At 37.7% G+C, this 24582-nt stretch overlaps 1 protein-coding gene across 2 annotated transcripts; it reads left to right on the plus strand.

The window, feature by feature from the left end:
- Nucleotides 1–602: 602 nt before the first annotated feature.
- On the plus strand, nt 603–21671 carry LOC139742384 (NLR family CARD domain-containing protein 4-like). Of its 2 annotated transcripts, XM_071652960.1 has the most exons (6): nt 603–2262; nt 4613–4780; nt 6190–6372; nt 7354–7530; nt 17231–17305; nt 21297–21671. In XM_071652960.1, the coding sequence occupies exons 1-6, from the start codon at nt 826–828 to the stop codon at nt 21471–21473; spliced, it is 2217 nt and encodes a 738-aa protein (XP_071509061.1). In that variant the 5' UTR covers nt 603–825; the 3' UTR covers nt 21474–21671. The 2 variants fall into 2 exon arrangements, with proteins under 2 accessions (XP_071509061.1, XP_071509062.1); XM_071652961.1 differs by lacking the exon at nt 603–2262 and having other exon boundaries at nt 4130–4780.
- The last annotated feature ends 2911 nt before the right edge of the window (nt 21672–24582 follow it).

A 24582-nucleotide genomic window follows, 5' to 3' on the forward strand; every position in this document is an offset into this window, starting at 1 on the left:
TATGGATGACAAACTGGAGAATCCACATCAAAAAGAAAAAAATGATTGAAATAAGAGAGAGTTGCGACGTGCACTTTTATAGAAAAGAGAAAAAGAGTAATTCAGGCGTGCGGTGGAATAGAGCAATGAAAACACTCTCTATTTCACAGTGAAAGCAGCCCTTTTTCAAATACATATAATCCAGATAGAAAAATGCGGGTATCTTGAATTTAGCAAAATTTTTGAGACCTCAAATTTTCACGGAAGGTAGAGAAAAGTTGACTCTTCTGAAAATTAAAAAAAAGGTAAAATCCGAACAGCATGCCCTAATTTGGTTTCGTTTTAATTCTTTTGCTGGGTTGCCCTTTGTTTCACGTGAGCAAATTGAGTAACCCAATACGTCAGCTGACTTTGATTTATAGGCCGTTTTTTTTTTCTTTCCTTTCAAGCTTCTGATCTTCTTGGCCTGTGTTTGTCAAGAAACGACATGATGATGTTACCATGATTAATAATCCGTGAATACTTGCAACTAAGGTACACAGTTGCATCGAATGCGTTTAAAAGAAAGAGAAAATCGTGAAATTGTTTGAGCCTAATAATGTCACACTGGGAGGAATAATCAGTTCACTTATCTGGTTTTCTTGATTTTTCTGTGTATGAAATATGCAGATTTTGCATGATTATAAAGTATATTTCAATATCCAATGCATTCTGTCCTGCTTTTGATTTTCATTAGCACCTCTCTCACCATCGCTTACAAAGGAACAATTACAGCAATGCAAAGAAGAGCTGAAGGCGTATTACCGGTTGTCACGACGCAAGGTCACTGTGGATCCACTCAACTTTATGGATCGTGTTAACTTGGATGCCATTTACACAAATCTGACTCTATTAGACCAAAGTGACATGCGTAAAACTACACCTATAACGTACGAAGACCTTTTAGCCAATGATGAAAGCTTAAACCTCTCTAAGCGCCTTTTGATCCAGGGTGAGGGTGGTGTAGGTAAAACAACGCTTTGCTCTAAAATTGCTTGGGACTGGTGCCAGGGACGGATTCTCCAGGACTTCGATATGGTGCTCGTAATCCCTCTTCGAGATGTGACCGACGGAAAGAGTATCGGTAGTATAGTGCAAACGTATTTTTCTGATTCAAATGAAGCGACACAAGACGAAATAGACGGATATATCTTGAACAATTTGAATAGAATTCTTATTGTCTTTGATGGATTCGACGAGTTTAACGGGAAAATCGAAGAAAGGAGCAGCAGTGACGTCATTCGAATCTTAGGTTTAGAGCAATATAAGTCATGCAAGGTAATTGTGACCACAAGGCCATGGAGAAGACATGAATTTACTGTTGTCAAAAGCCTTGCCGAAGCTTACACATTTATCAGAGTTGACGGATTTAACAAGGACAATTTGACAGTTTATATCAAGAAATACTTTCGAATAAGACAGAAGGACACTTTGGCAGAAGACTTGATCACTTTCATGGAGGAAAATGATGTAATCCAGTCGAACATGGCTCCATTTCCTATCTACTGTGCAATGCTCTGCCTAATGTGGGAAGAATTCAGTGAAGAGAGGCGAATGGAAATGACAAAAATGCAAACTTTCTCTGAGATTTTTGGAGCAATGATTACTTTCCTTGAAGAACACTACGCGTCAAAAGCATGTCAAAATTTAGAGAACAAGAACGCTGTTGAGCATTTGAAGGAGGCGGAAAGGGCAATTCAAGGTATAAGTGAGATAGCATTGAACGGCTTGTTAGAAAACAATATGACATTTCCTGAAGAAATATTCAGAGAGTGTCATGATGCCATGGAAATATGCTGCAGAGTCGGGGTTTTGACAATAGAAAGAGATGTCATGAAAAGGGGGCAGCGGCGCGATGTCAATATTCAATCCTTTGTTTCATCAACGGTTTCGTTTCCCCACAAATTGTTCCAAGAATATATCGCAAGAGTATACATTGAAAATGTGTACATCAATAATCACCCCGAGTACAACCAACTGAAAAACAAACTCCTTGCCAAGTATGAGCAATTCCGCTACCTGCTGTACTTTATCTCAACTTTACGGAAAGAGATTCGTATTGATATCATAGATGGATTGACAAAGTATGCTCACCAGTATTTCTGCGTTGATGTTGCGTTTGAATGTCACACTGAGGAGGCAGCTAAAGCAGTGGGAGAACGATGGGATAAATACAGACTGTCTCCTGATATGTCAGAGCATACAAAGTCTGGAGTTGTGTTCATGGTGCACTGTAACCAAGCGGTGAGTTGCTCATTGGTTTTCCAAAAAAAAAATCAATGTTCAAAGAGAATGTAAAAGATATATGAGTGCGTGTCCGTGTGTGTGTGTGTGTGTGTGTGTGTGTGTGTGTGTGTGTGTGTCTGTGTCTGTGTATCAGAGAGTTTGAAATCCTCATCCTCTTTTACTTTATTCATTCATTTGTTTTGAAAACTCAGAAGAATCATTAGTTATGGAATTCAAATTTGGGTAGAAGTTGAATTTCAAGTCTTCAAGCGGGGTTCCCACTATCGTACGATCTATAACGAACGCTACGATTGGACATTCGTAACTGATCGTGGATGTTTCGTTGAACTCGTCTGAAATTTCACGTTTGGATACGAGGTTATGCGAGCCAATACGTGTTGCTTCGCTTGGATGCGATATGGTCACGATTGGTCTATTTCAAGCAATACGATCTGTCACGATCTGGACTCCCAAATACGATCCGATAGGATTGTCCCGAATGAGTCCATGATTGGTTCCGATCTACCACTATCATTACGATCGGGATCCCCGATTTGGTGCGTGCAGCTACGTTCTGATACGTTCCAATACGAATATCGCGAACCAATGCGGGCTGTTGAGATAAGATACGATATCTTTCACGATTGGGATAAAAAACGACCCCCATTTAAGGTGCGATTATACCCGAATGGGAATATTATAGCCCGGCTGACGATGAATTTCATTGTTTCCTCAACTTAATCTGCTTAGTGAATAGGCCTAGGCCTACTACGTGTATGCACAACCATTGATGATGGCAAGGGTTGACTGGTTGAGGATGATGAGAACGTGACCTTTGCAGTACTGCGAATGACGATTACGTTATCATCTTATAGAGCATCACCTAGGCCAGCCACAAGCTCAGATAGTCCCTCCTCTAATTTAACCTAAAGAAATTAATAGATTACTGAATCGACGTGTTCATCCTCCCCCATCCCCCCCAAAAAAAAAAAAAACCGAATACACAAGATCAAATCATTTCCCCATCTTCTCCAGAAAAAGAACGATCAGACAAATGTTTTCACCTTTCTTTGAAATACCAGTAGAAGATATGATGAAATTGAAGCTAAAGAAGAGGATGGGATCTGTTTGAATGCTTACATAATATGTATTGTATACGCTCAATATAAGAAAGTTGCCGGACTGATGGCATTGCTTGTGTTTTTGATTTCATATTGGCATAGTGTGTATCATATACATTTTTATTTCATAATGTCGTTATCTCATGGGGTATTGAATGTTGGGTTTGTTTGGCTTGATTTATTGTTTTATTTAACAGTGTTTAACAGGCCGAACTAAACACAAAACAGAAAGGTAACTCCCTAAAATAATGTCACTATTTAACAAAGAAAAAAAGTCTTAAGCAAAATTATTTCGCAGGGGTATCGCTACACTTATTGACTTACTTCTATGTGAAGAATAATGACAGTGACCTTTATTAGTCATGCACGAGTGACCTTACATCCACGACAATGGTTTCTTATCAAAAGTCACAAAAGTTACTTTGTGGGGTATGTTAAACATTCTGCTTCTGGAGGATGTTTCAGGGGTGTTGTTATTTTATATTTCATTGTGCCACCCCTCCCTTATTCAACCTCGCGGAATACTAATTATATACGATTTGCGAGTAAAATAAGAGTAAATGTGCAAAATAAGCAAAAGGAAAGTGAAAAAGTCGATTCCGATCAACACGATTAAGAAGCACGATTAGATAAAATTTGCTGCGTTTTGATACGATCCAAGACAATCTGATGCGATGATCATGATCAAAAATTAATCGTGTTAATCGTAGAAAAATTATGAACCGTCCAATTTTTTTTCTACAATTAACATGATTGCCACGATTGACCTCAAGATCTGATACAATCTAATACGATCTGATGAGATCACCACGATTGCTTCACGATTGAGACCACGATTTCAATCGTGGCGCCAATCGTGATAGTGGGAACCCGCTTCAAGGACTGCAATATTATTTAAAAACACAACAGCACATTTTCTCCCTCTTTCAAGATATTGTGAAACCAGACCAGTGTGTTAAAATTCTCTTTGTATCTTGAAGCGGGACGCCATAATGCCTATTTTGTATTAAACCTGTATTTAGAGCTCATAGTACCGTGTTGATGGAGTCAAACCCAAGACTCTCAGTCCTGACTCGTATAGAAGAGACAAGACATTTGCCCTTCTCCCTCAACTATTTTCCACACTTCACGTCAATAAAGACATAAATATTGAGAGTAGCACATCGAATGATCAATCCCTTGATTTTTAGTATTCCACTCTTAGTGATCATCACCGTTCTAACTATGAGAATGTTCCTTCTCATTAGCAATCGTTACATATTGACCGTTTCAACTGCGGAAGAACTCTATTACTTGACTTGGCGGAGGGAATGAGCTCCAGCACTGTGCTGAGCGAAGTAGCAATGGACTTGTTTAACTCAAAATTTCAAACGGACTTCTACAGGATCGTAGCAGACAAGGCTTCGACCTGTCAGGTAAGATCTTCAAAGACAGCTACAAAACAGCGCAAATGCCATTATATGTGACCGTGTATCACAAAACCAACAAAACCCCCTGACTTTACGTAAGGACTCAAAATAAAAGGTGAAAGAGGTCAACCAAGTCAATTTTTAGTTTTTCGTATTTTCTGAAAAAACTGTCCCTAAACTACATTATTCTTAAGTTTAGGATCATAAGATTAATTAAAAAGTATTTTTGGTCATTTTGCTTATCCTTTCGTTGTTGTCGCTCCGGTGTTTTTTATTCTACTTTTTGTTTCTTTTTGGGCCCATTGATCACACAGATAGCACGGTTTGGCAAAGAAGAAGCGCTTGAATAGACATCGTACTTCAAAACTTTTTTTTTCTCAGTCCACTCTTTTCCAGAGTGTGTGTTTTCTATCCAAAATTAAAATAGGATAAAAGAGTCCATTTGAATCGAGTTTTATATCATTTAAAGGCTTATATCCTACTCTTTGAGAATCTGCTTTTAAATAAAAATCCATGTCTGCCGACTTTTTGTTGTTGCTGTTTTTTTATGCAGGGTCACATAATATGTATACATGCCTACGGTGTTGTAGGAAATAAACATTTCTCTGCCTAAAATAGCATCTCTTAGGACTTTCGGGGTCGTGGGATTAAAGGTCAAGTGTCAAAAGTCCGGTTAAAAGTTCTAAAACTATGCTACCTAGCGCTGATTTTACACTATTTTTTAGATACTTTATAGAAATCTCAACGCGTACACTTGATTAAATAGTTGTAACTCTTTATGCGCCACGTTGTAGCCCCCGTTTGCCAGATTATTCTAAAATCACAACTTCGGCATGCTTTGGTAAAACATTCTGTTTTTCAGATGCATGACATGCAACAAGTAAATCTTTAAAGAACATGCTGAGATATGCTATGATGTAAATTTAATGACAAGGCTAGGATTATTTATTTTTGTTTCAAATAACAGTGGCTACTATTATTATCATCCTGGCATGATTTTCTTAATCAAAAATCAAGATCAGGTGATAATTCTCAGCATTGGTGTGAATAGTAGATGGTACCTGGAAATAATCATCTATGGAAAACAATGGAACAAAAACGTTAGGATCAAGGGTCAAACGAAAACCTTTAAAATGATTTAGCCATGCAAATTAAATTCTGGTTCAATGAATATTTTACAAAGCACCCAACATGTTTGTGGTCATGCAAATCTTTCAAACGCCTCATTCTCTTCATTTTTTCTTGTGCCAGCAATGTGAAAGTGTCGTCTCACAATGACCAGTGAAAAGAATCATGGGATATGGCAAAGAGAAGATACCACTGGCCCTTGCGATATTTCTAGTTTTCTAAAAAAGTTTAGTTTGCCAGATAATTTTGTTGGTTATTGTGGTGTTGTTGTTGTTTTTTTCCTGCAGATGCAAGATCTTGCATTGACCATAAGTTACTGGAATGACAATCTTCAATATCAGTCCTCAATGGGAAAAGATTTGGCACGTTGGGTTTGTACAATGCCACGTCTTTCGACCTTCAGTGTGAGATGCCACAACTTGCCCAATGCTTTCTTCTCAACAGCAGCCGATATGGCGCAATCCTGCCAAGTATGCCACTTTTACTTTGTTTATATATAACTGAGAAAATGATTATATTTCTTCGTTCATCATGCATCTATCTTACTGATGAAAATCATTACTTTGCACAATGAACCCTCACTCGTTACAAAATGTCTCATAATAAATACTATTTTCAGTTCATAAAACATCAACCTCAATGTGTAATTCTTTACTTTTGTTTATTGATAGAATTGGTTTCAGCACTTGTTTCATCAAATAACTTATATGTGTGTCTTGTCTTTGTGTGTGAGCACACGCTGTAAGGAAATTATGCTTAAGGGAATTATAATATGATAAAGTAACATATTATAGAAGCCATACAGGACTGTGCTTTAAGATTTTTTTTTTTCTCACACATTTCTGTAACCATATTATGGTTACAGGAATGTGTGAGAAAAACATCTAGAAGTGCTTCGGGATGATGACTAAAGTAAAAAAAAATAACAAAAACAATTTTAAATGCATGTACATATTCATGTGGATATGTTGTTTTGTCAGCTCTCAGCAGAACCATTCTATAATCACTTTTTCTTAATAAGTAACATATATCTAGACGCCATAAAGGACAGTGCTTTAAGATATAGCATGATATAAGCCGACATATACATTCAAGGCAAAGTTTATTTCAGCTTTCAACAAAAAGCAGAAAAAACAGAAAAAAACAATATTAGACTGACATACTCTGAAATTGCACTTTTGTAAAAAAAAAAGAAAAAGAAAAACAGAAAATGATTTGGAATTAAAATAATTAGTCCCACAATAATAGGCTTTCCCGTCCAATCTCACAATTTTTTAATTAAGTTCCTTTCCCGAGCATTTAATGTTACACCTTCCATCCTGGTTTTCTGAAGCAGCAATGATACAAATCAGCGAAAAAGAAAGAAATAAAGACAGGGTAGTCAAAATCCATATCGAACAAATGTTTTGTTTTGCTTTCGCTTATTGATTTTTTTTATTCATTTTCTGCAGGTCTGCAAACTTTTGATCGTGATCGATTCGGGTCAGATTTCAGAGTCAGAGGCAACAGCAGCAGCCGAATTTCTGTGCCATATGCCACATCTTAGACAGGCCCATATAACATGCGAGAACCTACCCAGGACATTCTTCACGACAATTGATTCACAGACCACAACCTGTAAAGAAAAAGTACGATATCTCGATTTAAATAGTTTAACATTCGTTGTGAATAATAATGATTTTTTTTTCGATGAAAATAAGAGTTTATACAGAAGGAGACTCGATAGGGATTATGTTGCCATAATAAATATGTATCACGTCGGGCGCTCTCACCAATCAACTATGGCGCCTTTTTTTCGCTACCAAGTAAGAGATTATCTCATGATTATTCATTATGCGCAGCCGCAAATGCACCTTTCTCCTCGCCAAGAATGGGAGCCGTTCGTGAATTTCTGTTATGCAGGACGCAAAGCCCCTGCAAGGAGTTATTATCCAGATTTTTTAAGGGCATTGTTTACCATTGGGAGCATTGATTTGAAAATAAATCGATTTATCTTATATAATCAGGTTTATGTGTACGTCAGTTCTATCACAAAGTGTATAATTATAACAATTCTGCAATAAAGCTTACATAATAAGAAGATAAGAAGATATTACTATTTTTCTCCAAAAACCACAATTGCAGACGTTTCATTCCAGAAACAAATGTATTACACTGTTGTTAACATTTCATTTACTTAATAATAGGACCTACTTATCTGCCCCCCCCCCCCCAAGGAAAAACGCAGTATCTACATCCAGCTCCATTTCTCAACAACCGAGATATTCACTATTTTATATTTTTGCCAAAGCCCCTGTAAAATATAATTGAAAAATTCCTTCATTGTGGAATTTGGTCTATCTAGCTACCAATTTTCCTGGAAAATATCATTTTGTGTTTTTGTTTTGTTTTTAAGTTATTGATGAAAATGTAGATACTTTGGGGAAACCCCATGCAATTGACTGATTTCCCAAAGGAAAAACGAGGTATCTACAATGGAACGAATTTCCCCAAGGAAAAACGCAGTATCTACAGCGGAATGACTAGGATTAATCTTCTGCCATAATTATGTATGCATGTAGACCTCTATACATCATTGTACAAGTATTCATGATGCACCATCCTCAACCTCTGGCCCTGGGGGATGCATCCTCCATCCCCCCCCCCCCCCCCCCATTTATGCCGTGATTACATAGCAGGCTTCATAAGATTAACAAATAACAGATCGTTCTTGGAACGTTTTGCTTCCAAGACCGATCTTGCTGTAACGTTACGTGTTTAAAATGAAGCTTGCCAGGGCTGTAATGTGATGCTACATGGCCTAGCCGCTAACTAGCTGCACGGCCGTAATCTGGCAGAACTGCGTATCTCCTTTAACACATTACGTCAGAAATCGGGTTTAAAGATTCAATGTTACACCTTTCTAAACTGAGATACGATGAGTTGCATTTTTCCTCTTTTCTCGGTCATAATTGGTCTAAAGAATTTATTTCCAGCAAAAAAATGACAATTTGACCTTTTTAAGTAGTAAAAATTACCAATTTTAAAAACTTACGCAGTTCTGCCAGATTAATCGTCGCCAAATTTTTGCGATCGTAATCTGGCATAACTGCGTATCTCTGGTCACGTGCCCGGGTTGATCAGCCAGAACTGCGTAAGTTTTTGGCCATGCGGGGGGTTTTTCAGGCAGAACTGCGTATCTCTAGGAGATACGCAGTTCTGCCTGATAAGCACGTGTTTCATCAGGCAGAACTACGTATCTCTTTTTGTCGTCAACCACGTGCTTATCAGCCAGAACTGCGTATCTCCTAGAGATACGCAGTTCTGGCTGATAAACACGTGGTTTATCAACCAGAACTACGTATCTCGGTCTATTTTCTGCGGGTTGTCTATCGTATTTTACCATCCACCCTCTTACTATTCAGCGGATGCAGTGTCAAAACAATGAATATTTTAGATCGAGTACAATTTTTTTGAAATATTTGTATTGTATAAAGTCATCATTATTGATTCACATTTAATTTCATTTTATCCATTCATTTGTATATGGAAAATAACTTGCTTTCCCCAAATGTTGTCAGTCTGTGTTCATGTTTCAGTATTATTTAGCGGCACAAGAAGTACTGCTACATCAAAAGCCTGGCTGCTGCTTGGGTTATTGTCGATCTCATGAAGCATTACATTTGGACTAAGAATAATATTAGACTAGGTTCTAGATGTTAAGCTATATTGTTCATCAAGACTACAGGTACTACACTGTAGACCGTCTAGACCGTAGTCTATTCAGGCCTAACGATACACTAGACATCTAGAGACTAGTACTAGTAGAGCGGTACGTAGGAATCTGCATACGATAGGCCTACTGATCTCATCATTATCCTAGTATTCCTACTCTATGCCCAAAGTAAGAGTAAGCCTAGACCCTTTTGGCTGAAGGCCTAAACTCTATTTAAACTAAAGAATACGAGGAGCTAGGCCTGACCAAAAGTTTATTCACAGCTTTATTAGAAAATAAAAAAATAGACCCTAGTTCTCGTTTGTGTCGACTCCTAGTCCTACTGTAGGCCTTATTGTCACTAACTACTTACAGTACTAACGTTAGGGTAGTAGTGTTCTAACCGTTACTATCTATTTCTACGCAGGCCTATTAAAAACGTACGAGAACTCTCGAACTCTGTCTACTCGATTGTCTAGGTCTATGTAACATCCAGACGTCTATTTTGGGGCGTCATTATAACAGACTAGTAGATCAATGAAAATTAGTTTCTAGATTTTCTAGTCTAGACTCTAGATCTAACGCTAGACTCTATATCCAGGTAGGGGCTAAATCTAGCGTTACAGCTAGACTGTTTATTGGGGATCTAGGCCTAGAAGGTACTAATGTTGTAGATCTAAGAACAACATAAAGCCTAACATGCCTATCTATAATGACTAACGCCAAGCAGTAACGGTAAGTCTATAGTAAAGTCTATAGCCTATAATGTCTAGTAGTAGGCCCCTAGTACTTAATAGTAATGTATAGAACACAGATATAAATCTAAGTTTCAGATCTATTTCTAGGGCTAAATGTTTATAATTTAGCGTTTAACCTGTAGATTCTAGATTCTTCATATTACAGACTTCAAAAATGTCTGGCCGAATCAAATCTAGAAAAATAGAAAACTGAGTAAAGACAGAATAACCGGCGATTCAGCCTAAGTTAAGTAACGGTAGGCCCCAGTAGTCTACTAGTAGTAGGCCCCTACTGCACAATTTACTGGGAGTACCGGTACGGTACCGGTATTAAAAAGTAAACTGTAAAAGTGTTAGTATTGGTCAATTTCTGACGTCTGTAGGATTGGATCGAAAATGCCATCGTTATAGACGGTATCCTAGATATTCATTAAACTTCTCGAGATCAATCCCATAGATCCAAGCCCACTAACCGCTTATTACAATGAAAAATAAAATAAGAAGCTATGGTCAATGGATTACAGATATTGTTGTTCGCGTGACCTACGCTACCGCACAGTACATTGATTTCACGTACACTAACAATGGACAAGTGCTGCAGCAGTACCAAGTAGGCCTAAAGTTGACTGGAGCGTGATGTCAGACAAGATGCAAACTATAACGTTTGTTAGATCTAGAAATGCTCTAGGCTTAAAAAACACTAGATTGTAGCAAAACTTAATAGTAAGGCATACCGCATATTGACCTGTTTTGAAGCCTGCCAGTCTATGAAGGGAAAGAAAGTGGCAATTTCCCCCAAGAGTAACGAGGTTTATTGCTTTAGCGTGACTGTCGTCGTGTACAATACACGTAGCCGCACGACGTGTCTAGCTAGCTAGCTAGCTAGCTAGGCACTGCTAACCTGAACGCGCAGCGCGTTCGTCACTACCAAGGTCGCGCACGCGCGTGTTAAGATATACCATGTCCGTGCGGGATGCAGGAACACCTTGGTCCAAGCGTTGTCGTAAGTCGACTTACGCAGTTCTGCCTGATTAACATCGGAAAATTCATTTCGAATCTCGACTTACGCAGTTCTGCCAGATTAATCGCCCTCTCTCCTCAGGAATTTTGCCAAAATCACTTTCTAAAAATAACTTTCTGTACCGATTCACAACTTATTTTTTGGCCCACTTGAAAGAGCATGAGAAAAAACACACAAAACACTCAAAACCTGAAAATCGACCAAAATCGACTTAGGGAGTTCTGCCAGATTACGGCCGTGCAGCATCTAGAATACTAGATCTAGATCTGTACAGTCTAGGCTACAGTCTGTCTAGACCAAAATAAGTCGAAATCGGATGTCTGGACCTAGATCGATCTAGACTAGGTCTAGTTTTTATATCGTTTATTCTAGGCTGGCTACGTAGCAGGCAACACGAGTCTACAGCCTCAGGCTATCACATGCACGATACTCGCAGAAAAAAAAAATAGCTTAACGTTAGAACTGCAGAAGGTTTAGTCTAAGCCCTACACCAGACAGGACTCTTTAATTAGAAAAAAAAATACATCTAGAACCGGTCTAGATCGAAGTGACATCCGCTCTCTAGGCCTATTCCTTCTGGATTGAACCTAAGTTTTTTATGTCATGTAATTTGTAATGTAACTTTTTTTACTTGTAAGTTGTAGCATGCAGCATGGGATCATGCATGCATTTTACGCAACCCAGTCTCACTAGGGTCTAGACACTGTCTAGATCCGATAAGAATCAAAATACAACTTATTCTTAACTGTCTCTATTTTGTCCATTTACCATGGGTACCTATTTTTCACATAATTTATTGAAGACAATATGGTATGGAGTAAATAATTGAACATTGACACTTCACTAGACTTAGGATTCTAAGTGGTTAACTTTTAGTTTTAGACTTCTTACTTAGTTTTGTAAACAGGCCTGACTTGAGTAGGCCTATTCTAGTCCTACACTAGATCTTCCTGTAGACTTTCGGAATACGGACCCTGAAATTTCTGATTAACGTTAAGTCTAATGTTAGAAAAGAGACGCAAGACTCAAACTTTACTGTCTAGACAAGTCTTAGACTTAGACTTAGATCTAAATATAGGGTCTAACATGTTACATAAACTGACATTTATCTGATACATATTGCCTTTCGACGAAACTTTTGGATTCGGGGCTTGTGCCGAAAGGGTGGGTTGGGTGGTGGCGCGTCGCGTTAATGGGAACACCACCCTTCGTCCAAAGCCGCCCCCCGGTTTTGCCGAAAGGGTGCGTTGGGAGCGTTGGATCGCGTCGCGTTGACTGGAACCCCACCCTTCGTCCAAAGCCCCCCCCCCCCACCGGTTTTGCCGAAAGGGTGCGTTGGTACTTTTTCTCATGTAATATTAACCCTATAAAGCCCAAGCGATTTTGACCCTTCCCAGGCCCAAGGGGGGGGGGGGGGGAGCACATTGTGCCCCCATATTACTTTGTTATTGTTTGATGTTTCATCGTCACATTTGGCACATTGGTAGAGCAACTCATAGTCTACATGACCGCATACTTTAATTTTTCAAGGTCACACATAGAGGGCGCTATTTACCAAAATGTAAAGAAATACATAGGAAATATGCTAAAAACATGATTTTTCTGTATAATTTCTTTAACCCCAGTATATATGTCTTATCGTAGACCAATATTTTTCATATTTGCCACAAAATGATCTGCAAGTCAAAGCTCATTATTTTTTATGGTTGAAATTTCTCAAGGTCACCAAATGGGGGCGCTGTTCATAACAAGATAAAGAAATACATTATGAGACCTGTGATGTATTGTTTGGGAGAGGTACATGCATAGTTATATTTCATGTTCCCATAATATCGGAACTTTAAGTTTGCAAATTGATAATGTGATAAACAAATGATATTACAGCTATAACTTGGGTGAAGGAATCAAAATGACACAAAATAGAATGGCAATCTTTGGAAAATACTGTTATTTTCAAGTATCTCTATTTTATCTATTGTTTCATGGCATTGTCACAGAAAAACAAAGGAAATAATAGGAAAAACATTTCAGGGCCATAATTACTTCACATTTTGCTCCTTCAGCGAATTTCAGCCTAGAAACGCCCATTTTATGCATTGGTAATATGGTTAATTGTAATTGGAACAGAAAAATATGCAAAATCTGACTGACATGGTTGTCAGTTTATTGTTGCCATGGCAATCAGCAATATCAAATATAGCTAAATTATACATCAAAATGTTTGGAATAAGATTTTAGGAAAAGTCACCAAATTTGGTTAAAACTGGATTAAGGGCGAAGGAGTGGCGAATGAAAATCTGGTAGGGGCACAATGTGCCCCCCTCCCCCTTGGGCTTTATAGGGTCAAAAGACGAGTTTTGAATTTATATTTAACCAACTGATTTTAAACAACAAATAACAATTATACCAAACAGTAATTGGACGAAATGATGACTAGACCAACTGGTTATTAGACCAATTGATATTAAACAGTCTATTAGACCAACTGGCTGTAGACCAAGTGGTAATAGAGTGTAAACCGATCCGGACGATAGCCTCTTTGAAATGGTTGTTTGAAGGTTAAATATAAATTCAAAACTCGTCTTTTAACCCGTTCCTTCCGCAATTCTCTGAGTGCCTTTAATGCCCCCAAACGAGATTCTTTTCGCCCGTCTACAGAGAGGCACACAGGTTGGTAATCCAGCTGTGTGAAGGCAGTCAAGCGGTTCATTGTGTCCCCCTTTCTACGGTCAACTACATGTGCCCGTGAATAATGGAAATATCGATCGGGTGCGAGGTATGAATAGAGCGTGCGCTGATGAGCTCTCAGAATCTTTTGTTCTACACAAAACCAGGCACCTGAATGAGGTGACTGGGGTCAGCGAACCCGCATTTCTAACTGATCTCAGCCTTGATCATTATGTACATATTCGTACGAGTTTACAGCAGAACAAGCAAAAAACTAAATCAGGAAAAGGTACATAATACTGTAAAACCCCCTTTTTTAAACAGCAGGAGAACAAATCCTGATAGAATAAACTCTGATCTTTTTATCAAACCCACTTTTCTGAGCATTTTAACACAAAGAAACATGAATTTAGGCCACTGAAGCAGACACCCTTGTCTTCATTTTGGGAACCTGGTAAACCAGGTTCCCGTATATCAGTTGCTCCCACGGGAACCTGCTAAACCAGGTTCCCGTAAGGAACGGGTTAATATTACTTGAGAAAAAGTACCAACGCACCCTTTCGGCAAAACCGGGGGGGGGGGGGGGGGACTTTGGACGAAGGGTGGGGTTCCAGTCAACGCGACGCGACCCAACGCTCCCAACGCACCCTTTCGGCGAAACCGGGGGGGGGGGGGGCTTTGGACGAAGGGCGGTGTTCCCATTAACGCGACGCGCCACCACCCATCCCACTCTTTCGGCACAAGCCCGGATTCGGAGCCTGAGGAATTTTGACAAGGGTCTAGGCCTAACAAAGTTACTTCACAACAAGTTAATATTGAAATAATGCGGAAGATGTTCATCATCGAGGTAGAATATGAACGAATAAAGCTGATCGTTTATCACACGAAGCGAGGTAGAGTTCTAAACACAAATGTATGCATTTGTGTTTACCTCGCTTCGTGTGACAAACGATCAGCTTTATTCTTTCAATATTGAAATAGTTTTGAATAACTTACTCATTATCTGCAGATAAATTTTTCTTGAGGGCTAGACTCACGAGTAATTTTACCCGCGACAACATTTTGTTTTAATCCAAGTAGTGGTACACACTCACACTCACACTGTATGCTGATTATAGCCGGGCCCTGTGCTGACTGCATGCTCAGTGCAGCTAGCTGCAAGCTGTCAGTGTTGTGCTGTATTGTTTAATGTGCACTCGGTTAGTCTTAATCACACATTGTGTTTTATATTAGGATCACGATCTCATCAAAATATTTACTAATCAGTATTGTTTCGGTTAGAAATTTTTAACATAATGTCTTATTATTGAGCAAGTATATCTAAAGAAAGTAATTTAAGTTCAAATTACAGAGCAACCGGAAAAGAATTCACAACAGTGTCTGGTAATTAAGAATAGCTTTGTAGATACTGCGTTTTTCCTTGGGGAAATATATTCATCATGTAGATACTGCGTTTTTCCTTGGGGAAAGTGCAAGTTAAGTGTAAATACTGCGTTTGGCAGTTACGGGAAAGTAGCTTTCCAAACATTTTTTTTTTTCAAAAATCTGAATATGTCATATGAAAAAGGATTGCCCACTGACTATATTTATGCAAAAAAGTGAAAACCGCCAAAAATGTTAGATACTGCGTTTTTCCTTGGGGGGGGGGGGCAGTTGTCTTGGTTATAGTGATTATCATCTTTGCATTGATCAATTAATTTTCAAATCGCATGTAAGTATTTTGAAGCAAGACAACAGATTTTTTGTTTCGTCTGCAAATGCTTATAAATATTCCCTTTCAAAGACCAGAAGACGAGGTTCAGATACGATACGTCCTTCTCGCTTGAAGGAACTATTATTCTGCAGTTTATTGATACTAAAGGAAAAAAAAAGAAGAAGCTAAAACCACAGTCTTAACGTTTGCGTGTGAGACCAAAAGCTTGCTAAGACGGAAGTAGAAAAAAAAAGTGCATCCATAGTTCGTTTGTCGTGCTTGATGTAACTATGTAACTCAGATTCTGTAGGCAATCAGGAGTGACGTGGCTGAAAGTCAACGGAAGATTAGCTCTCACACAGTATAGCAAGAAAGCATAGGGCAAATCTAAGGCACATTAATGTCTTGCTTCAGTGGTGTTATACTGGCATATTCCCACATGTTAGTTCAGTAATGGACGTAATAAAAAGAGAAAAGAAAAAAAGTACACTTTTTCTTTGCTTGCAGTAGAAGCCATTGTAAAGAGATAGGCTTGCCACTAATCATTCATTGAGATTCCTGCAATTTGTTTGTTTTCATATCAATTTAAAAATGCTATTTTTGGTCTTTGAGCGCATTTCTAATTCAAAAGCAATACAGCACACCATAGCTATCATTGCGCTAGTCGGTAGTTCAATATGTATGTGGAACATAATACCTTTTGTCAAAGGGATGGCACTAATAGTATTGATGGAGATGAGTATTAGACTTAACTTTTTGCGAGATACAAACAAACCACATATCAATTACTACAGAACACACAATTCTAAGAGGAATTCAAAGATGTTCGATGAAAATAGGTTTCTGAATACCTCCATTTCATTTCTTGTCCGAGGGACAGAGTTTTTTTTTTTTGTCTCTTTCTATAGAGGACGGTGTGATTACGTGTAACACAGCTCAGTTAGTCTTCGGAATAGAACCCTCGTTCTTTGGATCTGGAGGAGGACGCGCCATCCACCTTCTTTGAACCAAATCACTGCTTTTCACAATTCTAAGTTATTTTGATATGCTTAAGAATAATCATAATAGGCGACCAAAATTAACATTGAAAATATGCAGAATTAATTGCTTTTGATTTGCTAATGTTGCTTTTTCCATTTATCTATGTCATTTTTCTAAAACAGTCTTGAAGGGGCTTACACATTTGAAAAACAAAAGATTATCATGAACTCGAGGACATTCTCTATTAACGCATTTCTTTCCTTGGTCAGATTTGTGCTCCCCATAGTGTAAAAGGACTGTCAACTGGACCAGAAATATACTGAACTACTAGTTATGTCATTTTGTCACTCAATAATTTCATTCCAGAGAGTGAGCAAGAGAGAGAGAGAGAGAGAGAGAGAAAGAGAAAGAAAGAAAGAAAGAAATGTGATTACTTTGATAATTATGTATTTAGATATGCTACTTCAAAAATATTCGTATAATGATTTTTGTTGTTGTTCTTGTTCTTGTTCTTATCATCTTCTACATGCTACAGATTAACAACATCATCATCAATGAGAAACCACTAACTCACTTGCTCAGTGACAAGCACGGAAGCACGTCCAAGCAGGTATGCATCTAATCCTTCCCATAAGGGACAGACTGATTTTCCAACAATACGAATTTCCCATAGACCCCTGCCAGAGTATACTCGGGACTCGTCCTTTCCTTTGTTTTTCTACCTGTTGCCCAATGCGTGATAAGAGGCAGATGTCTTGAGACTGACCAGTATCTAACCCCAGGATCACAAACAATGAGGCTTTCAGAGCTGCAACTAACAGGGATGTTGCGGCGGAAAAGAGTATATCAACATCGTTTACATCGACGCTTACACAGAACAAAAAATAGATGATGAAATAGCAAAATTACTATTTGGTTTAATGCTGTGAATGTAATACATAAGAAACAATCATGTTCCAGTCACTTTTTCAAAAGGTGTAATTCAACTGGCTCATTGTCGCTCTACACGCTCTGGATTTTTTTCTTATAAATGTATGCTATTCTAATATCCTTCACTCACAAATCAGAACCTCCAAGCTGATGAAGCTGATCGTTATATATATCTAGGATATATTGAGACATAATAATCATAATCGCGATAACGAAAAGAAAGTACATAGTTATGGAATCAATGGTTTAGAGTTGGCGAGTCAATACCCCATCGTCCTAGTGTACTGAAATACTTTAAAGGGGAAACCCAGTCCATAGTTATATAAAAGTAAGTCTGATAAAAAAAAAGAAATCGTACGAGTTCTACGGTGAAAAAAAGAGTTTTGTAATCGGATAAAATAAGGAAGTTATGACATTTTGACGTTTTGCTAATTTCTACGGAAAAATTCTTTTACAGTGGATATGAATATGCCAATGAATGAGCCAAACTTGTGATAACCTCACAGGTTTCCATTGATTGTGTACAAAAAAATAACGAAAAATTAATTGTTTCTGTCATTGACGTCTGACACATGTTATTCCTGGTTGAATAACTTCAGAATTGTGATCAGTTAGATATACCACGATTTAAGCCTCGGGCATACTTGAAGATCTGAATATAAGAACGACCCAAGTCCAATTTTTGGCCAAATTCAGTTTGATATGGGAAATTGTAGCTTATGCATGGACTCTTCTTGTGTATATGATAAATCCTAATTACCCCCGGAAGTGCCTTAAATGAATGAGTTAAATCTTGTATGAATGTAAGAATGAAGGACTTGGGTCATTCTTACGTTCATATTATAGCGCCCTCTCTCGTCCTTCTCTCATCTCTATAGCAGAATATCATGTATATGAATCAAAGAACGACCCAAGTCCATATGAATCAAAGAACGACCCAAGTCCATCACACAAAATGGCCTCTCCACAATTATTGTAAATGTTAATTGTCATAATAATATATGATCTAATTTGTATACACAATGTTGCCTTCCCATCACAGTTAAATAGAATATTATTGGACAAATACAAAAGATACGAAGTTTTTTTAAGTTTACGCGAAATGGTCTTCAATGGACTTGGGTCGTTCTTATATTCAGATACTCAATTGCATTTGAATGAAAAACTAAAATTTCAAAATATTATGTAAAAACTATATCTCAGATTGTGAGAGAATGGCATACTCACTTTGTCATTTGCATATTCATATTGACTATTTAAGAACTGTTTCCTGAAAAATTAGCAAAAGTTCAAGATTTAATAACTTCCTTAAAAAAATATCAAAATGTTATCGTTGAACTCATAATATTCCACTGTTTCTTATTACACTAGGTTATATTTGTCCCAGATTTCCCCTTTAACTGGTTTATTTGTTTCTAAACACAGGATAGATGATGTGAAAACCATCAAGTCTTATTCTCGCCATCATGACCTAGAATTGAATGAGTGTGATCTGAACATGAATTCAGGTTATACATGGCAGTTACTAATCGTATAGTGAAGTGTTGAATCAACATTTATGACATACTAGGTGTAACAAAAGTAATTTGCCACTTTTGAAAACACTTTACATTAGATTACACTGACATCGATATTAGCAATAGCTGAATAGTGTAAAAGTTTGTTGGAGTTGACGTTAGAAATGTAAGCATAAATCAGATTTAAGCATAAATAAAGCATAAATCAATTTCAATATCCATTTGTAGGTGTGGGTTCAGATTTTCTATTTCTAACCGCTTTTTTTTTAATTTAACTTTGCACAGGGATCAATTAGTGTGGCCCTGGCCTGAAAGCTTGATCATTTATTCATGAGGAATTCCACTATCATAGCTAGTCTTTATTCACCCTGAAATGTAGTGCATGCAAGCACATACATACATGTGCTAACTTTTTTTCATGTGCATGTATTTTAACCTTTACCGTTTACCATGAATTCAGACTCACAGTGGCCGTAGTAATCCATCATGAATTATTGATGAAGCATCCATGTGCCTTGGAACAAAACTAGTAGCCTAGTTTGGAGAGTTCTACAAATAGGTTATCTATGACAATGGCTCAAGTCCCACATAGATATCTTTGGCTTCCTGTGTAAATTCCAAGTTTTGGACAGACAGTTAAAATTTGACCACAATCTAGAACCTACTTTAGAAATCAATAATAAATTTAATGAAACTGATTTATACTTTTACATTCAAATCGCCTCCAAGGAAATTGTACACCATCCAAAAGCTTTTACTCATACAAATGCCAATGTTACGTGACACAGAGTTTTCGAACTATCAGGGATTAACTCTTATGTGCCACGTACGCACGTCCGACTCAGTCGACGTTGCCGCGGCGTGCCAACTTCGCATATTCTACTCAAACCCACAAACCCGCCCAAACCGATAGATAAATCGCCAAATACCGCAGTACAATTAATTTTTTTTTTCTCACGCTTCCGTTTGTCTCATGCATAGCTTGCACTTTATTTGGTGATTGTTGATCAAGCGGTGTGCCATGGTAGATTTTCGTGTAAATAATATGTATCCGTCACTGTTTTCTGCACAAGAGTGATGCCTTTACAGTAATATAGCTACATTCATTTCAAAGGGGAAACAAATCATCGATATTTCATACAATTTTCATCCAAGCATAGCTCAGCATTTTCTCTACAACTTTGTTCTCTACGTGCCCAGCTTAACAGAAATAAACATAGCAGTAACATAGATTTGAAAAACAGAATGTTTCCTCAAAGCATGACTACGTTGGTATCCTAGAATGTGGCACACCGGGGGTTTCCTCCATGGCACATGTACAGTTAAAAGTGAGAAATGTCTTTTTGAAACACCTAACTCAGTGAAGACACGTTCCAACAAAGTGTTTCGTAACACAACATTCTTGTCCTCGTCGACGTTGTGACATTAAAAATTACTCGGAAGCTCACATTTTTAATACAACTGTGTGTATATGTTCTGTTCCCACATCTAAACATAAATAGGTTTATAATAAACTATAAAGCCCACATACCATTATCCATGTAAAGCGTACTTCTCATCGATAACGGTCTCGCCCAACTGTATTTCTTCAGAATAGAAACCATGACATTATGTGCGTATGCTAATGTATTTATTCATTTCTTGTTTATCATGTAAACACTTTGGTTTGTCACATTTATTTCCGTCCTACGATTAGAGAAATAAAACAAACTAAAACTGGAACTTTCCAGCTGTGTTTTGGATTTCGGTTTTCACATACTAAGGCTCTGAAACCCTTATAGATTTAAGAAGCAACATTGTTTTAATGCTTGAAATTATCATGAAGAGTTTATTTTTTTTGGGAGGGGGGGGGGGGGGCAAACGAGCTAACATCTTTCGTTGAGATATTTGTGATTATATCTGCTTTGAAACAGAGAGAATGATAAGAAAATACCGGATGCCGGAATATTCCATGTTAATTTACAAGTCAGGTATCACTAAAAAGTTGCTCTATCTGATGATGGACTTCCTTTGAAATGTTTAGAAATGGCTTTTAGGTCATTTTGCAATAAAACTTCACATCGATTGTGCATACCGATATTTATTAGCACTAATTGCAGGTTGTTGTTGTTTTTTCTGTAATAATCGTGTTTTACTTTCTTCTTGTTGTTAAAGGATGACTTCATAAACAACGTCGATGATACAGGCTTCTCACCTTTGGAACTTGGTGAAACGCACGATCACTCAACCGTCACCGAGAGTGTGGAAGATCACGATGCTGATTTAAAAATCTCCTCGGAAAACCGTCAAACATACTTTTATGCAGCTATTAGACTCGATGATGATGAATAAAGATAGGTGGATGTTCATCGGGAAAAAAAAAAAAACCATAAAAGAAAATGTCCCAAGGCTTATAAAATGCATGAAAAAAAAAATGCGTGTTGATTAAGCACACAGCAAGAACCAAAACAAAAATTTGATGTACTATCATGTTGTTTCACTGATAATGTATTGTGTCATGCATATGTACAGTGTGTCTCTAAAAAAAGTAAACCCAACTTCAACAGCAAATTTTCAGAAAACTATAAAATATTTGCACATTATTTTTTCATGGTTAAATAGTCCCATAAATCGTCTATCCAATGATACCACATAGGTTATGTAACTCTCATGCATGACTGAGCATGATTCAACTTAGTGAATGGGTGTGAAATCATCACTGTGGCAAGTTATTTCTTGCTATTGTCATGCATTCAGGGCATATTTGAAGTTAAATTTTTGTCAGCAAAGGTTGTTCCTGACACAGGCACACTTCACATGCTTTCCAAACATGGTACAGTTAACAATTAAGCAGAGAGTATTCCTGGTAACTCGATACCAGGAAACAAGAAGTTGCGTGGAAGTTCAAGAGGCTTTGCGGGTGCAGTTCCCCGACAGGCAGCCTCCAACACAAAGAGCCATCTGTAGTCCAGTCAAAATACGACAAAGAGTGGGTTAACCCACAACTAATTGCAACAGAAACGATTCCACTTGCATTTGACCCGGAAGAGCTATTAAAATAACGTATTAAAAGTTCCCTAAAATTTGAGTGGTGGATCAGTGTCTAATTTGCATAAATTCAAAATGGCCGCCATACAACCTGTTTATGCCTATATCTCGGGATACGTAACTAATAGAAAGTAAATTCCGGTTTCTAAACCTATGTTTTTTAGGTCAAGGAATACAATTATGTTATCTGTAGCAACTTTCAAGCATCCCTTTATATAGTTTTTGCATATATTTGCATATAATTATATGCAAAATGGCCGCCATATTGCCTGTGCAAGCCCGTATCTTCGTATACCATTAATGAAGTACACTCAGGAATAAGTCGCTATATATCTGGACCTAAAACCCACAAAAAAATATATTCTAGTGTCTAAACCTATGTTTTTTTTAGGTCAGGGAATACAATTATGATATTAGCAGTAACTTTCAAGCTTCCCTCTATACATTTTTTGCATATATTTGCATTTAATAAATGCAAAATTGCCGCCATAATTCCTCTACAGGCTTATATCTCTATCTGTAAAAGGTACCCAGTGGTGGTGTCTATGGTCTTAATTTTGCTGCTGAAAGTCACTGTTGTAGAAAACGTTCCAATCAGGAATAATTACCTATATTTCACTAAAAATTTGCATATATTTATACATAAATCTATTCAAATTAAGAGTAGCTTATATCCATAAGCTACTCTACAAAAGTTTCATGAGTTTGGACATTTGTTTAGAGAATGTTCTTGTCATATCAGGGTACCATATGTCACTCACTCACTTTCTGAATAAAAGACCCAGGGGTCCAGCCCTCACTGAGTATCTCAAGTTCACCTTCCATCCATTCTTACAGACTTTTACTTGGGAGAGAGGAAATTGGAAGACTTTGGGAACCTCTAGGGCCATATCTACAAGCCTTTAGGGACCTCAATGGTCCAGGGAGGCATGATGTTCATATATTCATGACACTAGCAATAAATGCACCTACAGTACTAAGTTTGTTGAAAATTTGACCATATATGTTTTCAAAAAGAGGATCAAAAATCAAAAGTGGCCCCCAATAATTTGGTCCCAGCCCCAAGGCGTGCGCACCTATAAGTAATATTTAAGGTGCCTTTGGGCATCCTGTGGCCTGGGGTGGAGGTAGTTTGCAGGCACAAACCCTTGTTGGTCGTATTGGAGTCTGCATGGGCCAAGACTAATACACGCACCACTACACTGCAGCCTCTCCCAAAGAAGCTACAACACAGGGTCTATGGGGCAGTGCCGAAGTGGTGCATATAGTAGTCTTGGCGCAGACTCCTTTACGACCAACAAGGGTTTGTGCCTGCAAACTAGGGTGGAGGGGGGGGGGGGGGGGTTGGAGTATATATATACATGTATATATATATATATATACAATAGATGACGAAGTATGGTGGTAATGCATTTCAGTTCAACAGTGCTATTTATTCAGACCAAATTTTCGACGGATACATTCGTCTTCCTCAGGATCGACAATGACAATTGTGAAGAAAGACGAATGTTTTCGTCGAAAATTTGGTCTGAATAAATAGCACTGTTGGACTGAAATGCATTACCACCCTAATTCGTCATCTTTTCTGTACTGGTACTAACACATGGATTACAAGTATCATATATATATATATATATATATACATATATATATATATATATATATATATATATATATATATATTATATATGTGTAATATTTCGAAAACAAGTTAAACTGCGAAAGTAAACTTAAATCTATATGCAATCTCCAAGATATTCAACTTTGTACATTATACCTAGCTCTGTTACACTTGGTTCTACTTTTGTGTGTGTGTGTGCGTGTGTGTGTGTGAGGGTGTATGTGTGAGGGGAGTTTTTTTTATAATAGATTCCTTAATTTCGGGGTTCTGGGACCTTTTGGACATGGTGTCTATTTGAACACCTTGAAAGTCTATCATCCTTGGGATGCTACTTGCCTAGTCTGTTGAAAATCTGTCATTACATGGGTTTTTTAAAGAGAACCTGGAAATGGTTTTTGAAAATGTATGCATGACCGACGACCGGACAGTAGAATATAAATGATGGCTATTTCCAATATTAGCTTGAACCTTTTTTGCTGTCTTGAACCTTTGGCTAAGATGAGTTTAAAATCTAATGGATCAAAGTCACTTGATTTCAAGAAAACTTTCTTTCGTTTCCTGTACATTATTTTCATTTTCTAGCTTGTGATAATACAGATACTAAGGTATGTAATGTGATCTCTCAAAATAGAGATCAATGATAAAAGTGAAAAACGAGTATAGCTTACACTCACAGTGTTTTATGTGTTTACCACAAATTCTGGACTAGGATGGTGTGAAATTGCAGTTGATTAATTTAAAGCAAACAGGATCTCGGCTCCATTTCATACTGAAGCGAGGTAAGTCTCACGT

Source organism: Diadema antillarum, unplaced genomic scaffold, assembly GCF_040938485.1.
Source record: "Diadema antillarum isolate AM-2024a unplaced genomic scaffold, OU_Dant_1.0 seq00000998_RagTag, whole genome shotgun sequence".
Lineage (NCBI taxonomy): Eukaryota > Metazoa > Echinodermata > Echinoidea > Diadematoida > Diadematidae > Diadema > Diadema antillarum.

What these genes read in the sequence shown, in the direction of transcription:
- LOC139742384 (XM_071652960.1), top strand. Translation starts at nt 826, where the DNA reads ATGGATCGTGTTAACTTGGATGCCATTTACACAAATCTGACTCTATTA. An exon ending in TGGTGCACTGTAACCAAGCG is followed by an intron (nt 2,263 to 4,612) that starts GTGAGTTGCTCA and finishes CCTTCTCATTAG; the next exon opens with CAATCGTTACATATTGACCG. An exon ending in ACAAGGCTTCGACCTGTCAG is followed by an intron (nt 4,781 to 6,189) that starts GTAAGATCTTCA and finishes TTTTTCCTGCAG; the next exon opens with ATGCAAGATCTTGCATTGAC.